This window comes from Vidua chalybeata, chromosome 4, assembly GCF_026979565.1.
Source record: "Vidua chalybeata isolate OUT-0048 chromosome 4, bVidCha1 merged haplotype, whole genome shotgun sequence".
Taxonomy (NCBI): Eukaryota; Metazoa; Chordata; class Aves; order Passeriformes; family Viduidae; genus Vidua; species Vidua chalybeata.
The window spans coordinates 24,064,019-24,087,449 of NC_071533.1; the positions used below are offsets into that span (position 1 = coordinate 24,064,019).

The following is a 23,431-nucleotide window of genomic DNA, read 5'->3' on the forward strand; positions in this document are numbered from 1 at the left end:
CCATTAACTATGGACACACGTGGAAGCTTCTAATAAAGAACTGCTTTTTTATCTTATCATTTTAATACTGTTGTAAGGGGTTTTGTCTTTTTATTTCAAGGAACAAAATGAAAGGAGGAGGAAGGCAAGGGTAGTCAACAGAACTGGTTTAGCAGCAGAGTTCTAGAATATATAAAGACTACAAATCACCCTTTCCCAGACAGCAAGATGTGCATTTCCTGGATTTTTTTTATTTTTTTGAAACAGTTGATGGACACTTTTTTAAAGGATTTGAGTAATCATGCTTAGCATAAAATAGAAAAACAGTAGCTGGACTAGAGAGACATGGTAGTGGGTAGGAATTGAGCACAAAGGAATGTCTTGGTTCTGATTTTTACCAAGTGGAACATGATCTAGACCACTTTTGTTATTCCCTGGATCAGGGAGAGAGCACATTCCCTTGTGTGTGTCAGTCATCTGACACTTGCTATTGACAGCACTAGAAACTTGTGGCTTGAGAATCCAAAGTGGCACAGGAGATGGTTTGTAGTTGTAAACACCTCCAAGGTGTAGCTTCTTGTGATCTGAGAACGGATGGTGCTGAAGCAACCTGCTGTTTGTAGTTTCAGTTGTGATAAATCACATGACTGGTTCAGAGAACAAAATCTTGTGCTAATATGAAGAAATAACAATGTCCATTTAGCTGTCATGAAGGAGGGGGTCTGAATTGTTTACCTGTTTGCTAAGCAATTAATATCGTAGGCAGGAAGCTGACCTTTTTCTTTTTAAATCTATTGTCATGGCATGAAAGGAGGCAATTTCTAGCTCCAGATTATACAAAGAATTGTTGCAGAAGAACAGGCTCCATAAAATAGGTACTTCAGGCTACATCATTTGGTTATTAGACTAAAAGATACATATAATATTTTGAAGGATATCTTTCCTGTGTGTTTGATATGGAAAACCAGGGAGTTTCTGATGCTGTTGAGCAGGACGGGAACAGAGAACTCTAGATCAGAAGGTTAAGAAAATGAACTCTCTCTTCATTTCAAATGTACCGCTCTATATATAGAGAACATCAAGAAGACTAATTTCATTGGTCTTAGAGTGAAAACATCTCACACCATTGGTGTGCAGTGAATGACGCACAGCAGCAGAACATATCTATAAACAATGTGAATAACGAGATAGATTAGAGAATTATTTACATTCTTTCCCAGCTGTTTCCTAGGCTGTCGCCTGGTTAGAAAACCTTTCTCTTTCTCTCTGACTGAGCTGAGAATACCCAAAGTTTCAACATCCATTTCTTTGATCTTTGGAAATGTGTATAACAAGAAAAGACTGAATTGCTTAACACCCTTTAACCTGAATATGTATCCTGAATATAACACATTTGGTGTTAAGAGGTAAATAGCAAATATAAATCCATCAGCCCAGGCATATAGTATAGCAGCCACAGGGTTGTACTGGCCAGAACAATAACTGGATAGCTGAGTAAGTCTTTGCCTTACAGCAGTGATGTGTTCATCAGGGACACGCTTCTGACCCGGTCTAAATGCCTGGTTTTGTGTAGCTGGAAATCCTGGCTATTGTCTCCCCATGTGTGCTTTAAATGACACAGTCTGTTGTACTTGTTTGAACTTCGTAATTCCCAACCTTACAAGGTTTTACAGAAACATGAAACTGTTTAAAATACAGGCTGGTTTCAGATGATACTGCTTCACAGAATGACGCTGTAGTTTCAGAGCTCATCTGTTTCATTTTCACTAGTTTCTTGCTGATACAGAACCACAAAAGTATTGACAGAGCAGCTAGAGTTACTTTTTTCCGCAAATGACTTTCTTTTCTGCCATTTCTCCCTTTTGCCGCCCCACCATGACAACTTCTGCTTTTTGAAATCTCAGTGGCTGTCCATTTTATAATTCTAAAATCAGGATACAAATACTAAGCATTGTAAAAAGTGAAATGTTTTAAACAGAAGAACAGACTCTCTGTGCTGCTGCTTTAAAGCAAGCTAGACTGCATGATTTGAGTTGGAGAAGGAGTGCAAAGCCCTGCATTTATTCCATAGCTTTTCTCTCAGCTTCTCTGCAATATTTGATGGGTCGCTTAGGCTTCCCGTGCCTCAGCTTCCTCAAGGCAAAACTACTTGGACCTGCAAGTTCCAGATCCAAGTTCTGCTCCTTTTGTCTCACTACACACAACTGCACATCAGTGCTGTTAATTCAGCACCAGTCAAACCAGAGGGAGCTTCTAGATTTGACTGTTCTCAGGGTTCCTGCTGCCTGAATGCTCAGCATACATCTAGTTTTCCTTCCCAGGCATTTTTTCCCTCAGTCCTTACCTCTCAGAAGTAATTAGCAACCATCTCAGTGAAGCAGTGAATAATGCTTGGTGGTCTGCACTTCGTATTTCTGTGACAGCATAAGTGCTTGTCAAAAGTAGATGGTGTTCCAAGGAAAACAATTGAGCTGATGAAGAGAGAACTTTTTGTTGCAGATGCTCTGTTCCTGGAGAAGGCCATGCAGCTTGCCAGGCGCCACTGCAACGCTCTCTTCGATTATGCCGTAACTGGAGACGTGAAGATGCTGTTGGCAGCTCAGCGCCATCTCACTGCTGTCCAGGATGATAATGGGGACAAGTGAGTTGACCACATTGCACTTGCTGGGTTGAAACCGATTGGTTTGAGGGCAGAATGATGTAGTCAGTTTGTTCTGTCCCTCATGGGTGCCAATCACTGATGGTGCCACTTCTCCTTTCTGCTGCTTGGGAGAGGTACAGCTGTGATTTAGACACTTTTGTTTCATTTGCAAAGAAGTCATGTACACTATAAACTTCACTGATCCAGTACCTGTCAGAAAATAATCTGGTCATTGAGGGTATGTTGAGCATGTTGTGAGTTTGAGTTTCTTTGCCCTTTTTTACTTAAAATCTTGACCGAGCGTGAATTGCTGTGCTTGCATCATGATACACGGTGTATGGGGATCCTCAGCTTGGTGCCTAAGGAGAGTGCCCTGCTTTTTATTCCATGCAAATCCTTAAGTCTTCATAGGATGCTTCAGGTAAATGTAGAAACACAGGTGCTTCAGGAAATGTAGAAACAATAGCTGGAGTGTCCATACTGCATTTCTTCCACTGACACCAAGTTCTTTCCAGAGGACATTATTTTGCTCTTGCTTACATCTGTACTGTACTGTTGGTTGTCCTCCAAGGGATTGCACAGATGTTTGTGGCAGACTTGGCTGCTAATATTTGCATGTCAGTCTTTCCATAATATGAGCTGGAGTGGAAATCCATTTTGTTACAGCCATGCAGAATCTGTGGAACTCAGAGTGAAGTACTGTGAAGAACTAATGATTGGTAGTTATTTAAAACTAAATTCAGCAGAAGGGCTCTGAACAGAGATAATCTCTTGCATAAGCAAGTGAAACTATCACATCCTCACTTTTTAGCTGGCAGGCCCTGTGCAATCACCTACATTTCCTTAAATTGTAGTGTTTTGAACAGTAGAAGCCAGATAAGCCTCAAGGTGTCTAGCTAGAAGGAAAATTTCAAGTGACCAAGACCTGTATCCCACTGTTCAATTACTCTGAGAAAGGTTACCACTTTCACTCCATTTTCACTGAAAATGGACCTCAGATTACAGACAGAGGACTGTAATCTGAGAGAGAGCTACTTTACAAGCTTTGCTTTCCAACTGGAAACCTACTGTCTGCTTTGAGATAAGCAGGAATATGATGGAGGTGGGAGCTAAAAACAAAATCTGTAAGCTCTATGGACAGTACAGCTTCTGTGTTTAAAAAAAGAAAGGGGGGAGTTAGAGGAGTATTGAGCAACTAGGCCCTGCATTTAAATACCAAAAAGGTGCTTCTCAGATTTGGACTTGCAGGACATTTTAACTAAGTTAAAATACTTTTTAGAATTATAATAAATAGTTGTTTTCTTGCTGGATCAAGAAGTACCTGCAAGTATGTGAGGCTCAAGTTCACATTCCCTTTCTCCTGAGATGAATTTATTCTGTGAGCATAATACACATCTGTATTACTTCATAACTTTTTAACAAAGCGAAGCTTTGGTGATTGTCTTCCAGCTCTCTTCGGGGAGAAGAAAAAGGTCAAAATTAATTAATAAATTGCTCTGGTTTTCACTTTAATCATTAAAATTATATAGCAACTAGAAAGTTTTTGCTTAAGCCTTTCAAAAAACTTTGCTGTCAGCAATATATGGCTTTGAGAGAGAACCCAGAAACCTGTGATTAGTGTACATTTACAGTGGACATTCTGTAACACTGGCTGTGACTGTATTTATATCAGTATCACTGCTCTGCAGATATCGGATGGCTCTACACTGGTGCTTAAATGCATTTTTTCATGTAAGAATGTTTAAGAAATTGAACTGACCTTTTGTGGTCTAGTCAGCAGCATCACATATAATGGTACGGTAAGATTAAAATACTTGCTGCTGAAATGAGAACTAAAAGCAGTAGAAGAACAAATGTGTTTCTGTAGTGAGATTTGGAAATAAAATGTCAGCATGATACAGAGCATAATAAAAAGCACCTGAGCAGAGAAGAGCACTTTTCCCATAATGGTGTGACTGTACAGCATAGAGGACTTGAAGGAGGGAAGGTGCCATGATACTTCCAGTAGCAGTATATAGAATCAGTAAAAAATGCCCTTTAAGGATGAGTTTGGTTTGTGAATTATCTTTTCCTGTTTTTTAAAATATGTTCTGCTTTTGACTGCTCTCTGTCTCAATTTCAGGATGACTCCTTGCCCTGAATGGCATGGAACTTCCTTTTTATTTTTCTGACAAAAGTGTAAATCTGAGACTGTTCAGGTGTTTCTGGAGTGCCCTAACAGACACACCACATGTCCTGTGCTGATATTTTGTGTCAGCAGCAACTTGCTAAAATATGAGTCTAGAAGTTGGCCAGCATCTGCCAACAAAGGGCTTGGCAGGGTATGTTTCAAAGGGCATGATTTTCAAATGAAGTCCTAAGGTAGCAAGGCAGATGGAGCTCTGTGGGACAGGGGTGATGGATTCACAACCTGCTTTTTCCTGGTGTCATGTTGTGTCCAGCCACTTGCTGGTGGTGGGGGACCTGCCTTTGGAGAAGAGCACAGGAAGGGCCATTGCATTAACCCAGTAGAAGTAAAGTGACTTGCTATGCAGTCACTCATGTCTCAAAACAGGTGCTTTTTTGGCATGATGTCTCTGGCCACTGTTGCATATCCTGTGGTTGTTAGTCACTGGGCCTGAGTCCTTAGTCATTTTTCTGTTTGAAAACGAAATAAAGAAAAACCCACAGATCTGGGGAAACCCATAAGGGAAAATCTGCTTTAGTACCAGAGAGGCTTGTGGAAATTATGCAGGAAGGTTTTCACAGTAAGAAGTGCTTATCTGCTGCATAATTCAAAATACGAAAAAACAGCAAGCCAGCAGAGAGTCAGACGATTTCTGAAACAATTGTTTTGTGCCGCACATTTTGTATATTAGTCTAGTACTAAAGTAATGCTGAGAGCCAGCAAAAGCCATCCTGAGTTCACTTTTGTGATTGAAGGGTTAAACAGTTACCTTCTGACCTGTTTTTTTCCAGTGTTGGGATTCATTTTAGGTCTTTGTACTTAGTGTACTTATCTCTAATAGTTAAAGTGTTTATATCAGAATGCAGTCAGATCTACAGCAAAGTCTTGAAACTTTTGTAATAAGTTTGAAAACAGTGTGAATTTGTTAATCTGTTTTTTGTTTGTTTCAGTGTCCTTCATTTAGCAATTATCCACCTTCATACTGAGCTGGTGAAAAACCTCCTGGAAGTGATGCCCGATTTGAGTTACAATGACATCATTAACATGAGAAATGACCTCTATCAGGTTCGCAGTTGTGGGGGTATAAGTGTTGCTGATTGTTTAGCCAGTAAAAAAGAAATTGCACAACTTGCTGTCTTGCGCAATCCCACAACTTGTGGGAAGAGATCAGACTGATGCAAACAAGTTTAGAAACAAGAATATATTGGAAGGTTGTGGAGGAAAGAGAGCATGTTTTCACTGGTTTAGTCCATAATTCTCCTTGATAGTAACAGAAGTGTCTCCATGGGGTAACTGTGGAACAGGCTAAAAAGAGTAAATTCTTCAGTTCATGGCTTCAGTATTTGGCTTCTCTGTTACTAAACCAGAGGTATGCATTACAGTGTGCCTGCTCCTAGCTCCTCTGACCTTTCTGACACTGCTTAACTTGGGATCATGAGTCAGTTCCTGCGTCATCAGTTATCTGTAGGCACATGTGGAAGCCATAATAACCTAACTTCTTCCTACAGCCCAGATTGTATTTGTGCCCATCACATGAGCACCAAGATTTCCCCTTCATTTCTGCAATAACTGAGAAAAGCCCATCCCCTTGTCTTTTACCTAGGAGGAAAAGAACTGGCAGGAACAGTTCTGTCTCCTCAACTATAGTCTGGCCTGTTTGCATTGTAATTCAAGTTCTAAAAATGCTGTGGGAACCTGCCTGGAAAAGAATCTCTTTTAAAGAGATTGTGCATGCCATCGAGCAGCACTCTGACACTTGTGTCATTTGTTTTGCTGTGAACAGTAAAGGCAGGTTTTAATTCCATATAGGTAGTCCCAGAAGGTTTATTTTGACTTCTTTGTTTTCCTTCACATTTTTATTTTCTTATAAAGAAAGTTTGAAATATGGAGGCTGCTGGAAGTAAGCAGAAGATTCTGAATTGAATTCTGTGCCCTGTGTTGAACAGGAAGCAAAGCTGGGCTCTACACAGGAAATAAATCCATGACTACCAGAACCTCTACATCTCTTCTTACCTTCAACTTAAGCTGTTGATAGAAGAGAATGTAGGCTTGGACTAGAATTTTCCTTCTCTACAGATATTCTGAAAGCTGTCATGTACCTTATAGATGCAGTAATTAATTGCAAATGTATTGACAGATCTATTGACAAACACAAGCTTATTGTGCAGAACTGGATTTAAAGTCCTCTGTCAATACAATCTAGATATGGAATTTTACTCAATTTTTAAATTATTTTAGCATTGGATATATTAGCATTTTTTGCTAAAATCAAATATTTTAGCATTTTCTACACTGCACTAGAATGCTTACTGTTTAAATACATGCATGTGTATGTTCAGTGTGATGCTGCTCAGAACTGACAAGAATGCACTATGCAACCAACCTTTGGAAGGTCCCAAAACCTCTCAGCCTGAGCGCTGCTCAGTGCTGCAAGTGCACAGAAATGGGGAATGTGCAAATGGGATCAGCTAGTTCAACACACATGGCATAAATGCACAATTGTTCTGCAGTTTGACAAGTGCACAGCACTGCAGGATTTTCTTCTTTTCTGTGCAGCCATTTTGAGGGATAAGGAACTCCTATGCCCATGGCTGCAAATTTCTGATTCAGGAGGAAAATTAAAGCACGGTTCATTGCTAAAGGATCTGAGTAGGGCCTGGAAAACACATGTGCTCCCACTCCGGCATGAAGGTGGTGATGGGGCAGCTGTGGAAGCAGGCTTGCAGTGTTTGGGGGGCACAGGGATTATCTCATTTCCCAAGTCCCTTGCACTGCAATGCTCAAATAGCCAGGTCAGTGTCCTGGCTTATAGAGTGGGCAACATCTTTGTTCCTCCCAAAGTCCAACTGCTGACATTGGCAAAGCAGCTTTTATTTCCAGTAAGTAGAAACCCTATTTGTAGTATTCAATAGAAAAGAAGCTACACCACTCCAAAGCCAACAAACTGAAAGCTTGCATACGTGTACAGTCTTCTCACATGAGGAGCTTTTATGGGTTTCAGAGATTTCTGTACAAGTGATGTAGCTGGTGCTTATCTTCTCATGGCTTCTGTCACTTGCAGACCCCCCTGCACTTGGCAGTAATCACAAAGCAGGCAAAGGTGGTGGAAGACTTGCTGAAGGCTGGAGCAGATGTCAGCCTTCTGGATCGCCATGGCAATTCTGTCTTACATTTAGCTGCTACTGAAGGAGATGACAAGATTTTGAGTGTACTCCTCAGGCATGAGAAGGTATCTCCCATGGTCAACCTCCCCAGTGCTGAAGGTATGGAAAGATAATGGCTGTATTTTACACTTTCCTACTAGACAAACACACCATAATTCCTGCCAATGCTGTATTGCTACACAGGTAGATACAGACGCTGAAAATAACATTTTCCCCATTTTGCATATGCTGTCCTTGGTTTTTATATGCACAGGCACAGGTGAGAGAGCACAGGCATGTCAGTTTTCTGGTTATACAGAAGAGGAAGATACTAGTAATGGTCACATGACACAGCATGGATTTGAATTTTTGTCACTGTACATTCTCTTCAATCTCACAGAACCTCAAATACTTGTGTTCATCTTGTTCCTTATGCCACCCTTGGTTTTTTAAAAAAATCCCCCCCGGAAGAAAATGTGTCCTCCTGTCTAGTGAATGAAATCCCCTTAGAAATAGTTTCTGGACTAGTATTGAGTTTCATAGCTAGTACTTTGTGACCGTATAGAATTAGAGCCTGTAAAATAACCATGAAGAGACAGTTCTCCCATTTTTCAGTGCATAGGAGACTTCAATTTAGTATTCCTGCTCTAATAGATTGTGAAGTGTCTGACCTAAAATTGTCTTCATGGATTCGAAAAACTGTGTTCAGTTCTTCAGAGAGGATTTTTTTGGTTGGGTGTTGGTTGGATTTTTAAAAAAGGCTTTATTATTATCTTTCTGGTGCAGGTATTCTTGAGGTGTCAGGTTACTGTGACCTTACAGGAGGATGATACTAAAATATACCAGTTACTCTCCAAACCATTTTCTAGAAGAGATGTTCAGTGGCAGATGGGGCCAGTGTGGGGTATCTACTTGTTTAGTACCAAGATGCAGATTTTCTTTTTAAGGATATTCTCTTAAGGCAAAATGATGCTCTAGGTGAGCTCTGTAGTTCCTGCATTCTGTTCCACCTTGTAATCTGATTTTTTTTTTCCTTGCATAGTTTTGACTCTCCAAGTTCCAATTTATGCACAAAGAACATATTTATTAACACTATTAACTTCATCCTGAGTCTCCACCTGGAGTACTCCCTTAGGGTCTGGGGCCCCCAGCATAAATAAGGACATGGGCTTGTTGGAGCAGGGACAGAGAAGGGTGCGAAGATGCTCACAGGGCTGTAACACCTCTCCTCTGCAGACAGGCTGGGAGAGCTGGGGCTGTTCAGCCTGGAGAAGAAAAGGTTCCAAGGAGACCTTACAGCACCTTCCAGTACCTAAAGGGGGCCTACAGGAAAGTTGGAGAGAGGTGTTTTATGAGGACATGTAGGGATAGGACAAGGGAGACTAGCTTTAAGCTGACAGAGGGTGGGTTTAGATTAGATCTAAGACAGAAATGCCTCACTGTGAGGATGATGAGACACTAGAACAGGTTGCCCAGGGAAGCTGTGGATGCATCATTCATGAAAGTAGGTTCAAGGCCAGGTTGGACAGGTCTTTGAGCAGCTTGGTCTGGTGGAAGGTGTCCCTGCCCACAGCAGGACTGGGTGGAACTTAGATGATCTTTGAGGTCCTTTCCAACCCAAACAATTCTGTGATTCTATCATCATTTAGTGTGTAAGCAGGCAAAATACATTACTTCTGCTCAAGTAACTACAGTAACTGTAACTAATTTTACAATTTTCTCACTTTGAAACTCATTACTCTGACATTTCTGAATTTTATAAATATTAATGCAGATGATGGATGGGTTTTGATTTGTGTAGGTCTCAGTGCAATTCACATGGTGGTGATGGCAAATAGCATGTCCTGCCTCAAACAGCTGATTGCTGCTGGAGTTAATGTCAATGCTCAGGAACAAAAATCTGGACGAACTGCATTGCACTTGGCTGTTGAACAAGGGAACATCCCCTTGGCAGGCTGCCTTTTGCTTGAGGTAAGGACAGAATTTCTTTCTTCGAGGTCTTTTCAATTATATATTTAAAGGCTGTTGACAATCCTTGAGTGCTTCAGAATGACAGAAGTAAGGGGGAAGCTTCATGTTTCATGATTACTTGAACGGGTATAGTGGCAAAGTTACTGGTAATGTTTTGTTCAGGACTGCTGGTGAAGCTTTTGGCCAAATTGAGGAATTTAGAGTTTGTGACCCTAACCTGACTGCATATGCCATGTATAATTTGCACTGAGTAATGCTGGCAGGCACTGAAGTTACCGTGAACAAGTTCATCCCTTCTTCTGTGTGAAGTAGAACAGGTATAGAAATGTGCAGGGAGATGTAGTTGTGTAATCTGTAAATATTTGTCTCATCGTAACACCTTGATCCTGGTATCCTTCATTCTGCACATCCCAGCTAGCTTTCCTCTGTGCTCATGCATGGATGTGCTACCAGCCTAGCTGTTCTGATGAGCAGGATTCTGTGTACACCACTCCCACTCCAAAGGCCACAGGCAATCAGGTGGCAGAACTCTTACAGGGGATGGAAAGTGGCTTTTATCTACCTGACCTGTTTGGAGATATACCCTGTGCCTCCTGCTCTAACACTGGAGCACACTACCACCCTATGCATGTAGACCGTTGTAGTTACTTTCTAATTCCTTCTTTTCAGGCAACAGTTAGAGTTTTTATGCAACCAGGCAGGGAATGGTGCTGCTTGCACAGTAGCAGTGTTTATGCTGACATGAGCCTCTGCAGCTGCATTGTACAGATTTATTTTCTTTTTTGCCATTCAACAAAAATTTAGGGTGATGCAGATGTGGACAGCACTACATATGATGGGACAACTCCACTTCATATAGCAGCTGGAAGGGGCTCAACAAAATTGGCAGCAGTTCTCAAAGCAGCAGGTATGAAAATAGATCTTTGCTGGAGACTTTTCTTTCACAGTGACAATTCAAGTTAGAAGGCTGCAAGCAGAAAAGAATGTGCCAGTGAACTTGTTTAAATTTAAATCGGTGGAGGATGTCAGATGTTAAAAGCAAGAAGGTCTGAATTTCCTCAGAAAATCCTACTCTGAGGTGCTATACTAATCACTCTTCAGCACCATCTAATGGCTGGAAAGGCTAATTATGTTGGTCAAAAAAACTCTTGTGAGGGCTTTGGGAAGTTTCTTGAGTATCTTTTATAGCTGAAGAAGTGGAGAAGAGATCTTTTTATGTATCTGAGATAAGTGTTGGACTACTTTAGAAATAAAAAGCCAAAAAAAAAAATCACTGAAGCACGAGCTTGTTAGTGTCTCCTATTACTGTCACTTTGGAAGAATTGGGTTGGAGTATTTATTGGAACATTTTGTCAATTGTACTTAAACCTGATTTTTCTCCTTTGAAACAGAAACCCAAGCCTCCCATTGCTGAGGAGGCCTGTTTGGTCTTTTAAAAACACTCCCAACTTTCTTTGACACTCCAAAAAGCAGCACCACACCACCCCTTCATCACATGCATGCTGTGCTGTGTGAGGCAACATGGGATTGGGAGTCAGTAGATACCAGTGCTCACTCTTTGGGCCCTAAGGATCAGTTGTCATTTTTTTTTCCCTCTTTATAATGGAGAGTAGCATTGTATAGAGATGTGACAGCATTTAAATGTAATTGATATAAAGAGCTACTTGCTAGCTTAATATAAAATATAATTTACCTGGAGTAGCTAAATTGCCATTCAGTACATAGAACACATTTAAATATTACGCATATTTTAAATATTATTGAGAAGCAACTTGAAGCCCCTTTTCCCCCCACACACACTTGTTTTTCAGGTGCAGATCCTCACATTGAGAACTTTGAGCCATTGTTTGACCTAGATTATGTGAAAGATGATGATGATGATGATGATGATGAAGGGATTGTGCCTGGAACAACACCACTGGATATGGCAGCCAACTCTGAGGTATGTGGTCTGTTTTCTCTTTTAGTTTTTTGTTGGGTTTTTTTTTTTTTTCTAATTATAAAGATAGTTCAGCTCTCTCAGCCAGCTCCTTTCATTGCATCCAAAATTACTGCAATTAATTCAATGAATTTGCCACCAAAAGTTAAGCTAATTCAGTCATAAAATTCCCCTGATGAAACAACACTGGAAGTAAGCTCCACTGAACTGACTATTGCTGCTGAACAGAAATGACCAGGCAGTTCCTGGAGTAGTTGCACTAGAGTCTTCAGTGTGGGAAAGCATTTATCTGGGTGGACAGCTGGTGTTCATTCTCCAATGGGCTTCTTTGCTGAGTGTTCTTCAGAATTGCAGCCTATGTGTGTGGTGGGAAAATGCATTCCTGTGTTCTACTTGAACAGTGATTAAGCTGATTATTGTGCATGTGGCTTGGTGTGAATGTAAATGATAAGCAGTCAGCATCTTTAATCATCTGGAGCTGGGGAGTGGTACCAAGCTTAGGTGAAAATCTAACCCAGGCTTTGTTTTAAATGACTAGTTGCAGACAGGCAGCAGCTCCTTGCTTACTCTCTGCTACTGCCATTTATTTACTGCCAAGACTTCCTCTGTGTCTTGAAAATAGTTGCCAGATGACACAGCTTAAAATAAAGGGAGATTTAACTTCTCAAGATTTCTTCCTAAAGTTTAGCACAGGCTTTGTACAGTATCCTTCATCACACTGAGTCTGGGAGAGAAAAAAACTGCTGATTTACAGATGGAATTTTATACAACACTGCTGAGACTTAATAGACACTAACCAGATTTCTGCTAAATACTGACTTTAATGTACTCTCTTAGGTGTATGACATATTAAATGGCAAACCCTACGAGTCAGCAGAGGTTTTGGAGGACTTACTCACACAAGGTAACACCTATAAAGACTTGACTTGATATCCCTCTAGTAATTGAATACTGAAAGCGTAGTGGCAGAAGACAGTGCCCTGCTTGTAACTGAACTGGTGAGAGAGAAGAGGTGCCCTCCCACCTCCTCACTCATAGAATGAACATGATTTCTGTAAGATGTCTCAAGGACAAGGAGTACATTTGCAGTATTGCAGAAATGCATTTGTAAATGCTGGGATTGAACTCTCAAATAGTCTTCAGTTTGTTTTTTTGTTTCTTCTTAAAAATGAACTGGTGCGTGTTTTGTATAAATAATAAATTAACATATTTCTCTGTTCCCCAGGACATTTGAGAGAGCTGAATGAGAATTCCAAGATGCAGCTTTACAAACTATTGGAATTGCCTGATCCAACCAAAAACTGGTCCACCCTTGCACAAAAGCTGGGTCTTGGCATACTTAATAATGCCTTCAGGTTGAGCCCTTCCCCTTCGAAGACTTTGCTGGATAACTATGAGGTAATGTGTTGTAACAGGTTATAAAGAACATTGACACACGTAGAGAAACTCGTTCTCCCGCACAGTGAGACAGCGCAGCCCTGCAGTTTTAGCCAGCCTGGATGATGCTGAGTGTCTGATGTCTGCTCTTTCAGGTGTCTGGTGGTACAATTCAAGAGCTGATCACTGCTTTGAGACAGATGGATCACACAGAAGCCATAGAAATAATTCAGGAAGCACTGTCCGTCTCACGCAGACCGTCTCCCCTGGAAGACAGCACAGCAAAAGCTCTTCCGTCATCATCACCGCTCACCTTTGCAAATGGAGAGACAGGTAAAATGGACGGCAAAATATGAAGAGCTTTATTTAAAACTTTTTTTGAGTTTTCCCTCCCCACTCTATCTAGGACTGCTAGGATTGCACACCTTCTAGCACACACTGCTTCACCTGCTTACTGGTTTCAGAAATATTTTGCTGCTCTCATCATAGATATCTGCTAGGCATAGGAAAGAGAGGAAAAATAAACCACTTGAATCAGCATGCCCGCATCACAGTATTCATTGTACTGCTGCCCTTTGCTAAAACCAGACACCTGCCATTTGCTAATGTAATGCCTTGGATGTTCTGGGAATATAGGCAATTATCTCCTAGGTGTGTACAAGTGCCATTAGCTTTTGACTTCCCCCCATAGCTGGATTTAAAAAAGTGTTTTGGGCTCCTAAACTTCTCAGTAAGACTTCAGTATTAAATTTCTCCTTCCACAATATGTAGCACTCCAAAATGGCCCAGTGTTCTGTAGGCAGAGAAACTGGGGATGTCTTAGGTTACACATTACCTCAGGCAGTCCTGCTGGCCAACTACCTGCTCAGAGCAGGGGCAGTGGAACATGAGGTTGCCCACGTTATGTCCAGTTGAGTTCTGAGCACCTTCAATGATGGAGGTCCTACAGTGATTTTGGACAGGGAACTCTACTAAGAGAGAAAGAGAAGTTGTGAGAAGTTTGTCATCAGGGCTGTTCAGTTATTTCCTGGCCAGGTTTAGTAACAAAAACCTTTTTTATTTCCTGTTCAAACACTGGTAGTGCTGCCTGTAGCCAAATGTGGAAACTTACACCCTGTGTAAAAACACTGTAGGTATTTCTGGTAAGAAAAAAGAAACACCACAGTCACTCCATTCCAATCTAACAGTGCCAGTTTATTCTCTATAGAAAACTGTTTGGTCAGTCATGGATAAACCCTCACACCCACCCAAAAATGTGCTTGTACACATATTGCCCATTTAGATTCATTTTCAAGGGTAAGAGGGGTTCTGCTCCCCTACAACATGGAGGGCATCAGATCATTTATTTTAAGATGTTTGTTTAGAAAAACAAGACTGAACTCTTAAGGTACCACCACTGTTTTAGTCACACTGATCCCACATTGTACCTTCAGTTTCAGCTCTTGCAGTCAGGCACTCCTGCTGTGGATCCTGCACAGGTGATAGAGGCTACTGACTTGTTCCTATTTTGGGGTCACTTACTAGATAAAAGCTCTTCAAGTGTTTGTCTCAAAAAAAAATCTGTAAGTTGAAATAACATGAATTGGAAGTTTTATGAGCCTCATCCTGAAGTTGTACACTTGCACAGAGTATGACTCTGAGAATCAGAGAACCTTCTGCCCTTCGATCACCACAGCTGGGCAGAGTTCTGACCCAAGTGCAGTGACAGCATTAGTGTCAGCAGAGCACCAGGTTTCTCATCCCATCCAAGCTCCAACTGCAAGCTGATCCTCTGCCAGCAGTACATAAGATCACATCCTTTGGTGGCCTGGAAACATTTAGTACAGCTTTTCCTATTACAATACCTCACATTAGACTTATTTTCCTATAGAAGAGCTTAAGCCTTGTTGGTTTGTATTCCTTAGGCTTTTCTCAAAGCAACCTTGCTCAAGCCACACAAATGATGATGTTTCCCTTTTCTCTGTTCCTCAGGTGAGCTTTATAATAGCAGATTCCAAGACCTCGAAAGTACGTGTGACAGTGGTGTGGAGACCTCCTTCCGTAAGCTGAGCTTCACTTACTCAGACTCCCTGACCAGCAAGTCCTCACTAACACTTGGCAAAATGGCCCTGGGCTATGGACATGAAAGTTCAGGGCAAAGCAATTACATAGCTGACTAGTGATCTTCAATTAGCAATGTGCAGTTACAGGAACAAATGGGACATTTCAAATTACATCAGTGTCATCCTGGCCAGAGGGAAAAGAACTCACAACCAAAAATACACTGGAAGAATCCCACCTGAACACGAACAAATGGCAACTGCAGCATGTGACTCCTAGCCACTGCTTCCTTCCTCAAGTACATTTAATTGTGTTCATTTACAAGCCGTTTACAACAACCAGGGCTCCACTGCTGCATTAATACACAGGTCTGGACGCTGTGAAAGACTGACTGAGCTTCCCTGGTCTGTGAGGATTTTCTTTTACAGATAAAAAAGAAGTTGTTAGTGCATAATACAAACTTACTAGAGAGGTTAAGCGCACGAGCAATCAGAGGATACAGTACCTAGCTGCTCTCTTCATAATTTTTGCAGCACAGTTGCATGCAAACAGCTTATAAAATAGCTGGCAAAGAAAAACCATTAATCACAACAGTGACAACTTGGCGTAAAAAGAGAATCCTAAAAGAATCTTGTATATTTCAAATAATGTATTTAAACTTAACTTTGGTGCCTCTTATTCAAAAATTTTTTCAAGTTTGGCATTTTCCTACTTGTAAATAGTTTTTTTTTTATATCTGTTCCTTTTTGAAAAAGCGTGCTTTTTAAATGCTTATTTTTATTTTACTTTTATAATAAAACCCCAAAATTAATTCTCCTGTCTGTGCTTACTGTGATTTTTACATTACTTTTCAAGCAGAGGTATTGAAGATTTAGATGCAGTTTTAGGCATTGGTACAAGATCATGTTGATTTCCAAGCACTAAAATAAATAAAAGGTTGCAAGCCACAAAGCTAAAGTATCTTTTATGGAGGGAGAGCAGGACCATCACTTACTGCTGAGAAGCTGTGCTTTGAGATTAAAGCCTCTTCCTTCTTTTAATTCTCATCATTATGGCAGTATAGAATCATTTACACTGAAACCAACTATTTAGTGTCTCAACAAATTTATGATGAGACAGCTCTCCTTTGGGCTATCTAGAATCTCCTGTAGTAATTGTGCTCATGAGCAGTGTTTCTTCTTGTCTGACATCAATTATGAGATGGTGAGTGTCCTGTAATTGATGTTGGCCCAACTAAACAGAACAGGCATCAGAGTTCATGATGAAAAAGCCAAGAGGAGCACTGTACCACTGTCACTTACTTCTAGCCAATTTTTGTGACACAAAGATGGAGCGTTGACAGGGTGATTCTTGGCTCAGCTCAGTCTTCAACAACCTGGGTGTCACTCCTGAGAAAATGAATCAAAATAAACCTTGAAAATGGTTATGTTTAGAGTGGTGGCTGCTGTAATGAATTAAACTATGACTAATGAAAAAAACTTGTGAATTAATTTTATAATCCAGCTGAATTACTGAGAATGTTAATTACTTATAGAGAAGATGACTAATAGCAAAAGTGCCATTCTATCTTTCAGTTCTTGTATGTATAACCCTCATCTAGGCAGTGTCTAAGGCATATAGACTTTTGTTTAATTGATGTACTTCTCCAGTGTTCTCTTTGTATTCCAGCTCTAATAGAAACAGGCAAAGGTTCTCATATTCCAGGAGTGGAGGGGCTTTTTGAGCCCCAAGAGAGCTGTTCAAGTAAAACACACCTTCTGCTTCCAAAGAATTTCCAGCACAGCTCAGGGGGCTGGCAGAGATTTTTACTGAGGTTCCTATAATCCTGCAGGTCACCAGGGCACCCTGGCTGTTATGCACACCTTTTAGCTTTAGTTCTGACCAGCTCTGCTTTTAAACCACCAGAAGACACCTGGATCTAAATTTCCTTAAAGCCCTTCGAGGCCAGATGTTGTTGCATAATAGCTGTTTATCAGGTTAGTGATCAGGAGGTCCCCTAGGCCCTGTGTAGGGAAGTGTATTAAATGACAGTCTGGCAGCTTCTCAGTTTCAGTGTATTTAATAAAAAGGCTTTAATCTTTTTTAGGTTTTTTCCCTTTGTTTAGAGATAGAAAAATACTGCTGAGCGTGTCTGTCTACACCTGGCTTATACAGAGAAACCTCCAAACTTAATCTGTATGTGCAGTGGAATAGAGCTCGCTCCGTTATTCTGCTACTCTGCTGCAGTAATAAACATTAGAAACTTGTGGAAGGCAGCAAAAGTTGTGACAACGGATCTCTTCAGATGTCCTCTACATTTGATATAAAATGAATGATTCAGAAAGTTAAACTGCCCTTGATTTCAGATTGGCTGCTACAGCTGTACATTTCCTGGCATCATCTTGGCATGTATGTACAAACTTGGAAGTCACTGGTAGTGGGAAGCTCTAGGCAGCATTCTGAGATTCTGTGGACTGCAGGAAGGATAAGGATCTTACCTACATGTAGTGGTGTATGAGCTGTCTTTTCTCCCTTGCCTGGAAAGTAAAATGCTTTTTTCACACATTAAGAAAAAAGAGCCACTCTCCTTGCTTCCCCCAAGTGAAGTGACAGGAATGGTTGTGCCCATTTGCTAGCTCAGTGTGCAGTGGTCAATACTCACCCACTATCCACAGCTTCTGGCATTTCTGGATGATCATGTCTGGGTGAAATAAAGCAGTTCTAGAGTAATGGCCAATGGCACAGTCCAAACTTTTGCTGGCTTCAAGAGACTCCTATAGCAAAAGACAACACAAGTTAATTGCCAAGGAGTTGATTTTCTCCTTTCAGCATTATGAAGCAGCCTGATGTCCCACTTAGAGCCAGGCTGGAGTATGTTTTTCCAAGGCTGCAGAGGATTCCCATGGGCTCATTTTAACCTAAGTGCTATAGGATTTTTCAGCCATCCAGTCACCCTCACCATATACACAATGCAGAAGAGCACTAGCTCAAGTACTTACAGGTCTCTACTGACTGACTCTACTTCTTATAGAGATGGCCTTTTTTAATTTAAGTTTTGGTTTTCTACACTGATTGAAGATATTTGGGGCTTTTGTTTTGCTACCTTGTAACATCTGACTGGAAAGCAAGGTTATGTAAACACAACTCTTGGATTGAAAACTGTCCTAAAAATTTCAAACTGTGAGTTCCTGGTACCCTAAGTGGGTAAGATAGAAAACAGTGACAATAAAAAGGCTGGCTTGTAAGCTTCAAACCCCAGCTCTCCTGTACTGAAAATAAACTCATTGGCCTATTTCTCTGCTCCTGACACTGGTTCAAGTCACTGAAACAGTCTCTGTTACACATCTCCAAAACCAAAAGAGAACCAACAAAAGTAAAAGTACTGAAGAAAGATGTGCCTCCAAGGTAGAAAATTTGTCCAGACCACAAGGTATGCAAACACCAGGTAACAAGAAAGACTAACAGAGAACTATGAACACTTACTTAGAGAGTAATTTTTAGATACATTTGCATGCTTCTTTCCTGGAGAAGATGCAGAACTTGAAAAAGCTTCCAAGGACATCATTTGGTAAACTGGAGCAAAATAAGTCTTCCTTGTGTGTCAGAAAGTACAAACAGGTGCCCTCCAAAGCTCAAAATGGCCTCTGCAAGCCCAGAACGTGTTCACAGCTAAATCCCAGCCAGAGAATGGTTTTAGGACAACAGAATAGCCAACACCATACAGTGTTCTTCCCAAAACTGTTCTCGAGTTCTGTTCTGGAAGGGCATTTGTCATGGCTGGTGGGGCACTCTGGCTGCTGCTTTTGCCATCAGTGGAGAACAGCCCAGAGGGGCCCAGGAGCAAACAAAGGCCATCAGCACAAGAGAATTCACTGGTCTTAACAAGACATTGCAAGGCAGCAATGAAATAACACTGACACAGCCAGTCCCCTCTACTGCTGCCACCAATAATGTATTGACACTGAGGACAAGCACCACACCTGCCAAATGCTCTCCCCTAAGGCTCCTGCTGCCAAACCCCCATCAGACAGATCTGACAACACAGGTGCTGCTGCAGCTGTAACAACACTCAGCTGGCAAGATGGATGTGTGGATAGGAGTGCGGGGTACCAGTGCTGCCTTCCTATCTCTGCCCCGATCTGAGACAAAGGCAGAACAATGTAACCAATACAGCACAGGACGCCACTGCCAAAGTACCAATGGTTAACCAAAGCACACTTTACAGCCACTGCTGCACGGTGAGAGAACAGCTTCTATAAATATACACCTACTACAACACCAGGAAACCAAAAGAACATATTAAGGATATTAAAACAATAATGGCAGTCAACCTTCCCCTTTAAATTCTGTTTTGAGTTCAAGTATTTGGCTTAAGCAATTGCTAATCATTCATAATGGCACCTAGTGCTGAATTAAAGATTTTCAGTGAGAAAGAAGAGACCTACTCCTTAGGGAGCTCCTGACCTTCAAAAACAGCAATAATTTTAAAATTTGCTCAAACTTTGCTGTCTCAGTCTGGTAATTGCAGAAAGCATCAGGGGAAAAAAATAATAGAATGCTGTTATGTATAACTGTGCTGGCAGACTTAATTTGTATAGCCACTTCATTGCTTATTAATCATGTACCACATAATTTCTTTCAAGATTTTGCCTAAAAATTGTGACAAACTAGATGAGGTTACAGTTATCCAAATTAATGAATGGGTTTTGCTTCTAGCATTCCAAAAGTTTTTCTACATATCTCAGACTTCACGCATTGCTGAGATGAACAAATATCACTGACCTCCAGATAGGTCTCTTGATTGTCTCTAAACAAGTGATTCCTCCAATGTTTTATTTATTTAACACTATTAAGTGCCATTTTGAATTCTATCTAGATGCTGCTGGAAGAGACATTTCTCCATCAATGTAAAAAAGACATAACAGACTTGCCCTTTTCCTAATACACTGCAGCAGTTCTCCGCATTTTTTTTCTTACCTTATATTGACTTTACTGCTGCTTTGGTTCCACCTTGATTGCAGGACACAAAAAAAAACCAGAAGGATTTTTCTGGTATTGTTAGCCCATGATGCCTCTCAGAATAGCTTTTTAATTTCCTTTGTCAATGTCTGCATTTGTTAGGTTTTACTCATGACTGTCATTTTCCCTATTTTACAAAATCTATAAACATTGGCACATATTTTGATTGCTTTCATGTCTTCTTTTAATTACGACTTGTTTTGAACCAGATGCAACTGCAGTTAGTTGTTTTGGTGACCCAATAAAGCATTTGTAAGAAACTCTAATTAATCATTTCTTTTCATCTATAAGTTCTTCCTCTTGATCAGAAGTATGTCAGTTTTGGTTAACACCAAGGCATCAACATGCTCATTACAACTGTGATCACAACTCAAATTGAGTCTGAGTTCTCCAGTGGAACACACAGCTGCTCCCCCCACACATGCTCCAGACCCCCCACCCCACCAGCAAGTAATGCCCACGTGCTGCTTTTACGACAGCAACAGATATCAGGGACAGAGCTCGTTCAAACTCCACCTATTGTAATGCTGATTCTGCTTTGCAAGAAAATTAATATTTGCCTGGGTGGACAGAAGAACCTTGTGGAACTCCAGCAAGATCCCAGCTGCATTTCAAACCACAGCTGACAGACAAGCCAAATGTTTAGCAACCTGCCCATGGAGTGGCTCGGTGGCCTACTGGAGGTAGTCCCAGCTTCTCTCCCTGTCCTTCTCCCTTGCTCCCAGCATACCTTGGTGTTATCCTAAAATGAATTTCCACTTACAGCATAGTGAAACTAGAAAAAATATGGATGTGCTTTCAATGCACCACATATATTATATGTAAGCTTTGCTGTTGTTATCTTTACATTGAATCAGCAGTTAAAATTCACATGACAGGAAGAGACAGTGTGCTCTTCAGCCAGCTCAAAGTGTATGTCACTTCAGCCTCAGTCAAATTCTTCTTATTTTTTTTTCTCCTCCTGTTTCCCTCTTTATCTAAAAGGAAATGAAGTATTCTCAGACAATGTCCAGTAGAGAGGTTAAGATTAGTGAACTTTCTAGCTCTTCAACACTGGTAGGTTCCCAAGGGTAAAACACAACCATTTTCTTCTTTTCAGTCATGAGGAAACCATTATCACTAAATCTGCCTTTTATACTCCCTACATCCAGAGTAACAAAAGGAGCAATTGTAGTGGTCTGAAGAACAAATATATAAATGTCATCTTGTTGGGATACAGAGGCCTGAAAGAGAAATAAAAAATATGTATTATTAAAAAAAATACATGTTAAAGAAGACCCCAGTTACACTTAAACTGGGAAAGACCTGCATGTCAGTAAAACAGGCTGAACAACCACATTTGATCAGAAGTTGTATTCTTCATATGTAAGAATCATGCAAAAACTGCAAATATTACTAGAGCCTTCCTACAGAATCATACAGATTGTGGAAGCCAAGAAGTATTATCACTTTGCCATCTTCTTATGAGAATAACTGAATAAATGGTAATCTGAGTTCTACATAGCAGTGATATCCCATACTTACTGTAGTGAAAGCGATTTGTCCTTTCACCAACACCTCACTCAATTTATCAATTCACATCTACTAAAAGAGGTTGCCCTTTCAGTTACATACATAATAGAAATACACAGAAGCAAAAGATGGTAAAAATCCTAGTAAGACAGAAAGACATCTCATCTTAATGCATCATGGCAGTGAAGCCCTTATACTTAATTTAGTTATATATTTAAAAAATAGTTGTAAAATATAAGGTCAAGGTATGTTTTGTATTAAGTTCTATCAGTACTTAAATCTAAGAGAGACTTTAAATCCCAGCCAGAATGCATTTTCATGCAGCACTCTCCATTCACCATAATGAAAGATTATGCTACATAACTTTCAAATACTAGTTAACCATCTATAAAAAGAGGACAAATTACAGTCAGTGCAGGCATCATGTTCCGGTTACAAAAAAAGCAACACTATTCATTTTTGAGAAAAAGCACACATCCTCTACACATTTTGTTTCCTGAAGAAATGCTAATGCTTTTGATGCTTTTTAAAAGCAATGCTATGAACAGTAGCTCTTGGATTAGCAATATATCTGAAAGTCTAGTTAATTTATTAGTAACTAAGTCTAGACATACCAGCCTCTCTCTCCAACACAGTCATTTTTTTTTTTGATCAACCACTTTGCATTTGTCCTTGCTAGCTATTCTTATTAGTTAATATTGCAAAGACAACACCATTATAAGATAAAGGAATGAAATTTTCCAAAAATGCTCCAGTTGCAGAGCTTTTCTTATTGATGATATCATTCACAAACCAAAACAAACAAAAAACCTCCCCACAGCATGACTCAGACTCCAGATTATACCACCAGATGAAAAAAAAATTAAAACAGCCTGATTTATTTTCTTTGTATACTCAGGAGGCAGGCTGTGCTGCTGTGAAAGAGATAAGAAGAGAAAATCTGGCCCATTTTCTTTTTGTAAAGCAATTATGCTGGTCCAGATTCAAAGAGATTAGACCTCTATTTCCCCCTTGTTCAGTTTAGCGCTAAAGAGCAAAGCTGCAGTTTGAAAGCCAAATGTGAGAACACAAAGGTCTCCCCATCCTGCCCATTTGATGATTAGGAATTTTCCAATAAGATGTACATGCAAAGAAGTGAGGTTTAACAAAATGTGTGCACACACACACAGGGCATGCAAGCTCTCTATATAAACAGCAAGCTTGCTAGGAGCAGAAGAAATCTAGGAAAAAGCAGCAAATTGACTAAATGACAGTGTTATATAACACTGATGGATTTTTTTTTTTTTTTTTTTTTTCTTTCCTGTTTAGAAGACTGACATGCCAGCTATTAAGAAATAATCAGAACCCTTACTGGAGGGCAGGGATTTGAAGGAGGAGGAAAAGAGCGTGCAATGCTGTGTGTTCGCAACCTTACACTGATCTGAGAGCGTGAGCACTTCCAGAGGAAATAGTGCTGATGATAATGCACTCCACACTCAACTGAACTAGGATCACCTCATCCTGATATACAGTGCTGTCTGCAAGCCACAACACTTGTCATGATGCTATTTGCTGTCTAGGGACAAAAAGAAAGAAAGGAGCAATACTGCAAGGTGAACGACAATCTAAACAAATGAAAGGGAGACTTCATTCTTTAAAACAAAATAAAACCCAGACAAAAAACC

The 23,431-nt window shown here is 40.4% G+C and overlaps 2 protein-coding genes across 9 annotated transcripts in view; one reads left to right on the plus strand and one right to left on the minus strand.

The window, feature by feature from the left end:
• The window catches only part of NFKB1 (nuclear factor kappa B subunit 1), a 58,708-nt gene extending 42,148 nt beyond the window's left edge, over window positions 1-16,560 (plus strand). For all 6 annotated transcript variants that reach the window (XM_053940938.1, XM_053940939.1, XM_053940935.1 and 3 more), the window contains exons 15-24: window positions 2,479-2,620; window positions 5,738-5,852; window positions 7,849-8,050; window positions 9,732-9,901; window positions 10,706-10,808; window positions 11,713-11,843; window positions 12,678-12,744; window positions 13,066-13,238; window positions 13,373-13,550; window positions 15,189-16,560. In XM_053940938.1, coding sequence (XP_053796913.1) covers window positions 2,479-2,620; window positions 5,738-5,852; window positions 7,849-8,050; window positions 9,732-9,901; window positions 10,706-10,808; window positions 11,713-11,843; window positions 12,678-12,744; window positions 13,066-13,238; window positions 13,373-13,550; window positions 15,189-15,376 — 1,469 coding nt within the window. In that variant the 3' untranslated portion in view covers window positions 15,377-16,560. The remainder of the gene's footprint in view (window positions 1-2,478; window positions 2,621-5,737; window positions 5,853-7,848; window positions 8,051-9,731; window positions 9,902-10,705; window positions 10,809-11,712; window positions 11,844-12,677; window positions 12,745-13,065; window positions 13,239-13,372; window positions 13,551-15,188) is intronic.
• A 4,480-nt stretch (window positions 16,561-21,040) lies between these two features.
• MANBA (mannosidase beta) overlaps window positions 21,041-23,431 on the minus strand; it is a 45,469-nt gene continuing 43,078 nt past the window's right edge. For all 3 annotated transcript variants that reach the window (XM_053940941.1, XM_053940942.1, XM_053940940.1), the window contains one exon: window positions 21,041-21,478. In XM_053940941.1, the coding sequence (XP_053796916.1) occupies window positions 21,254-21,478 (225 nt within the window). In that variant the 3' untranslated portion in view covers window positions 21,041-21,253. The remainder of the gene's footprint in view (window positions 21,479-23,431) is intronic.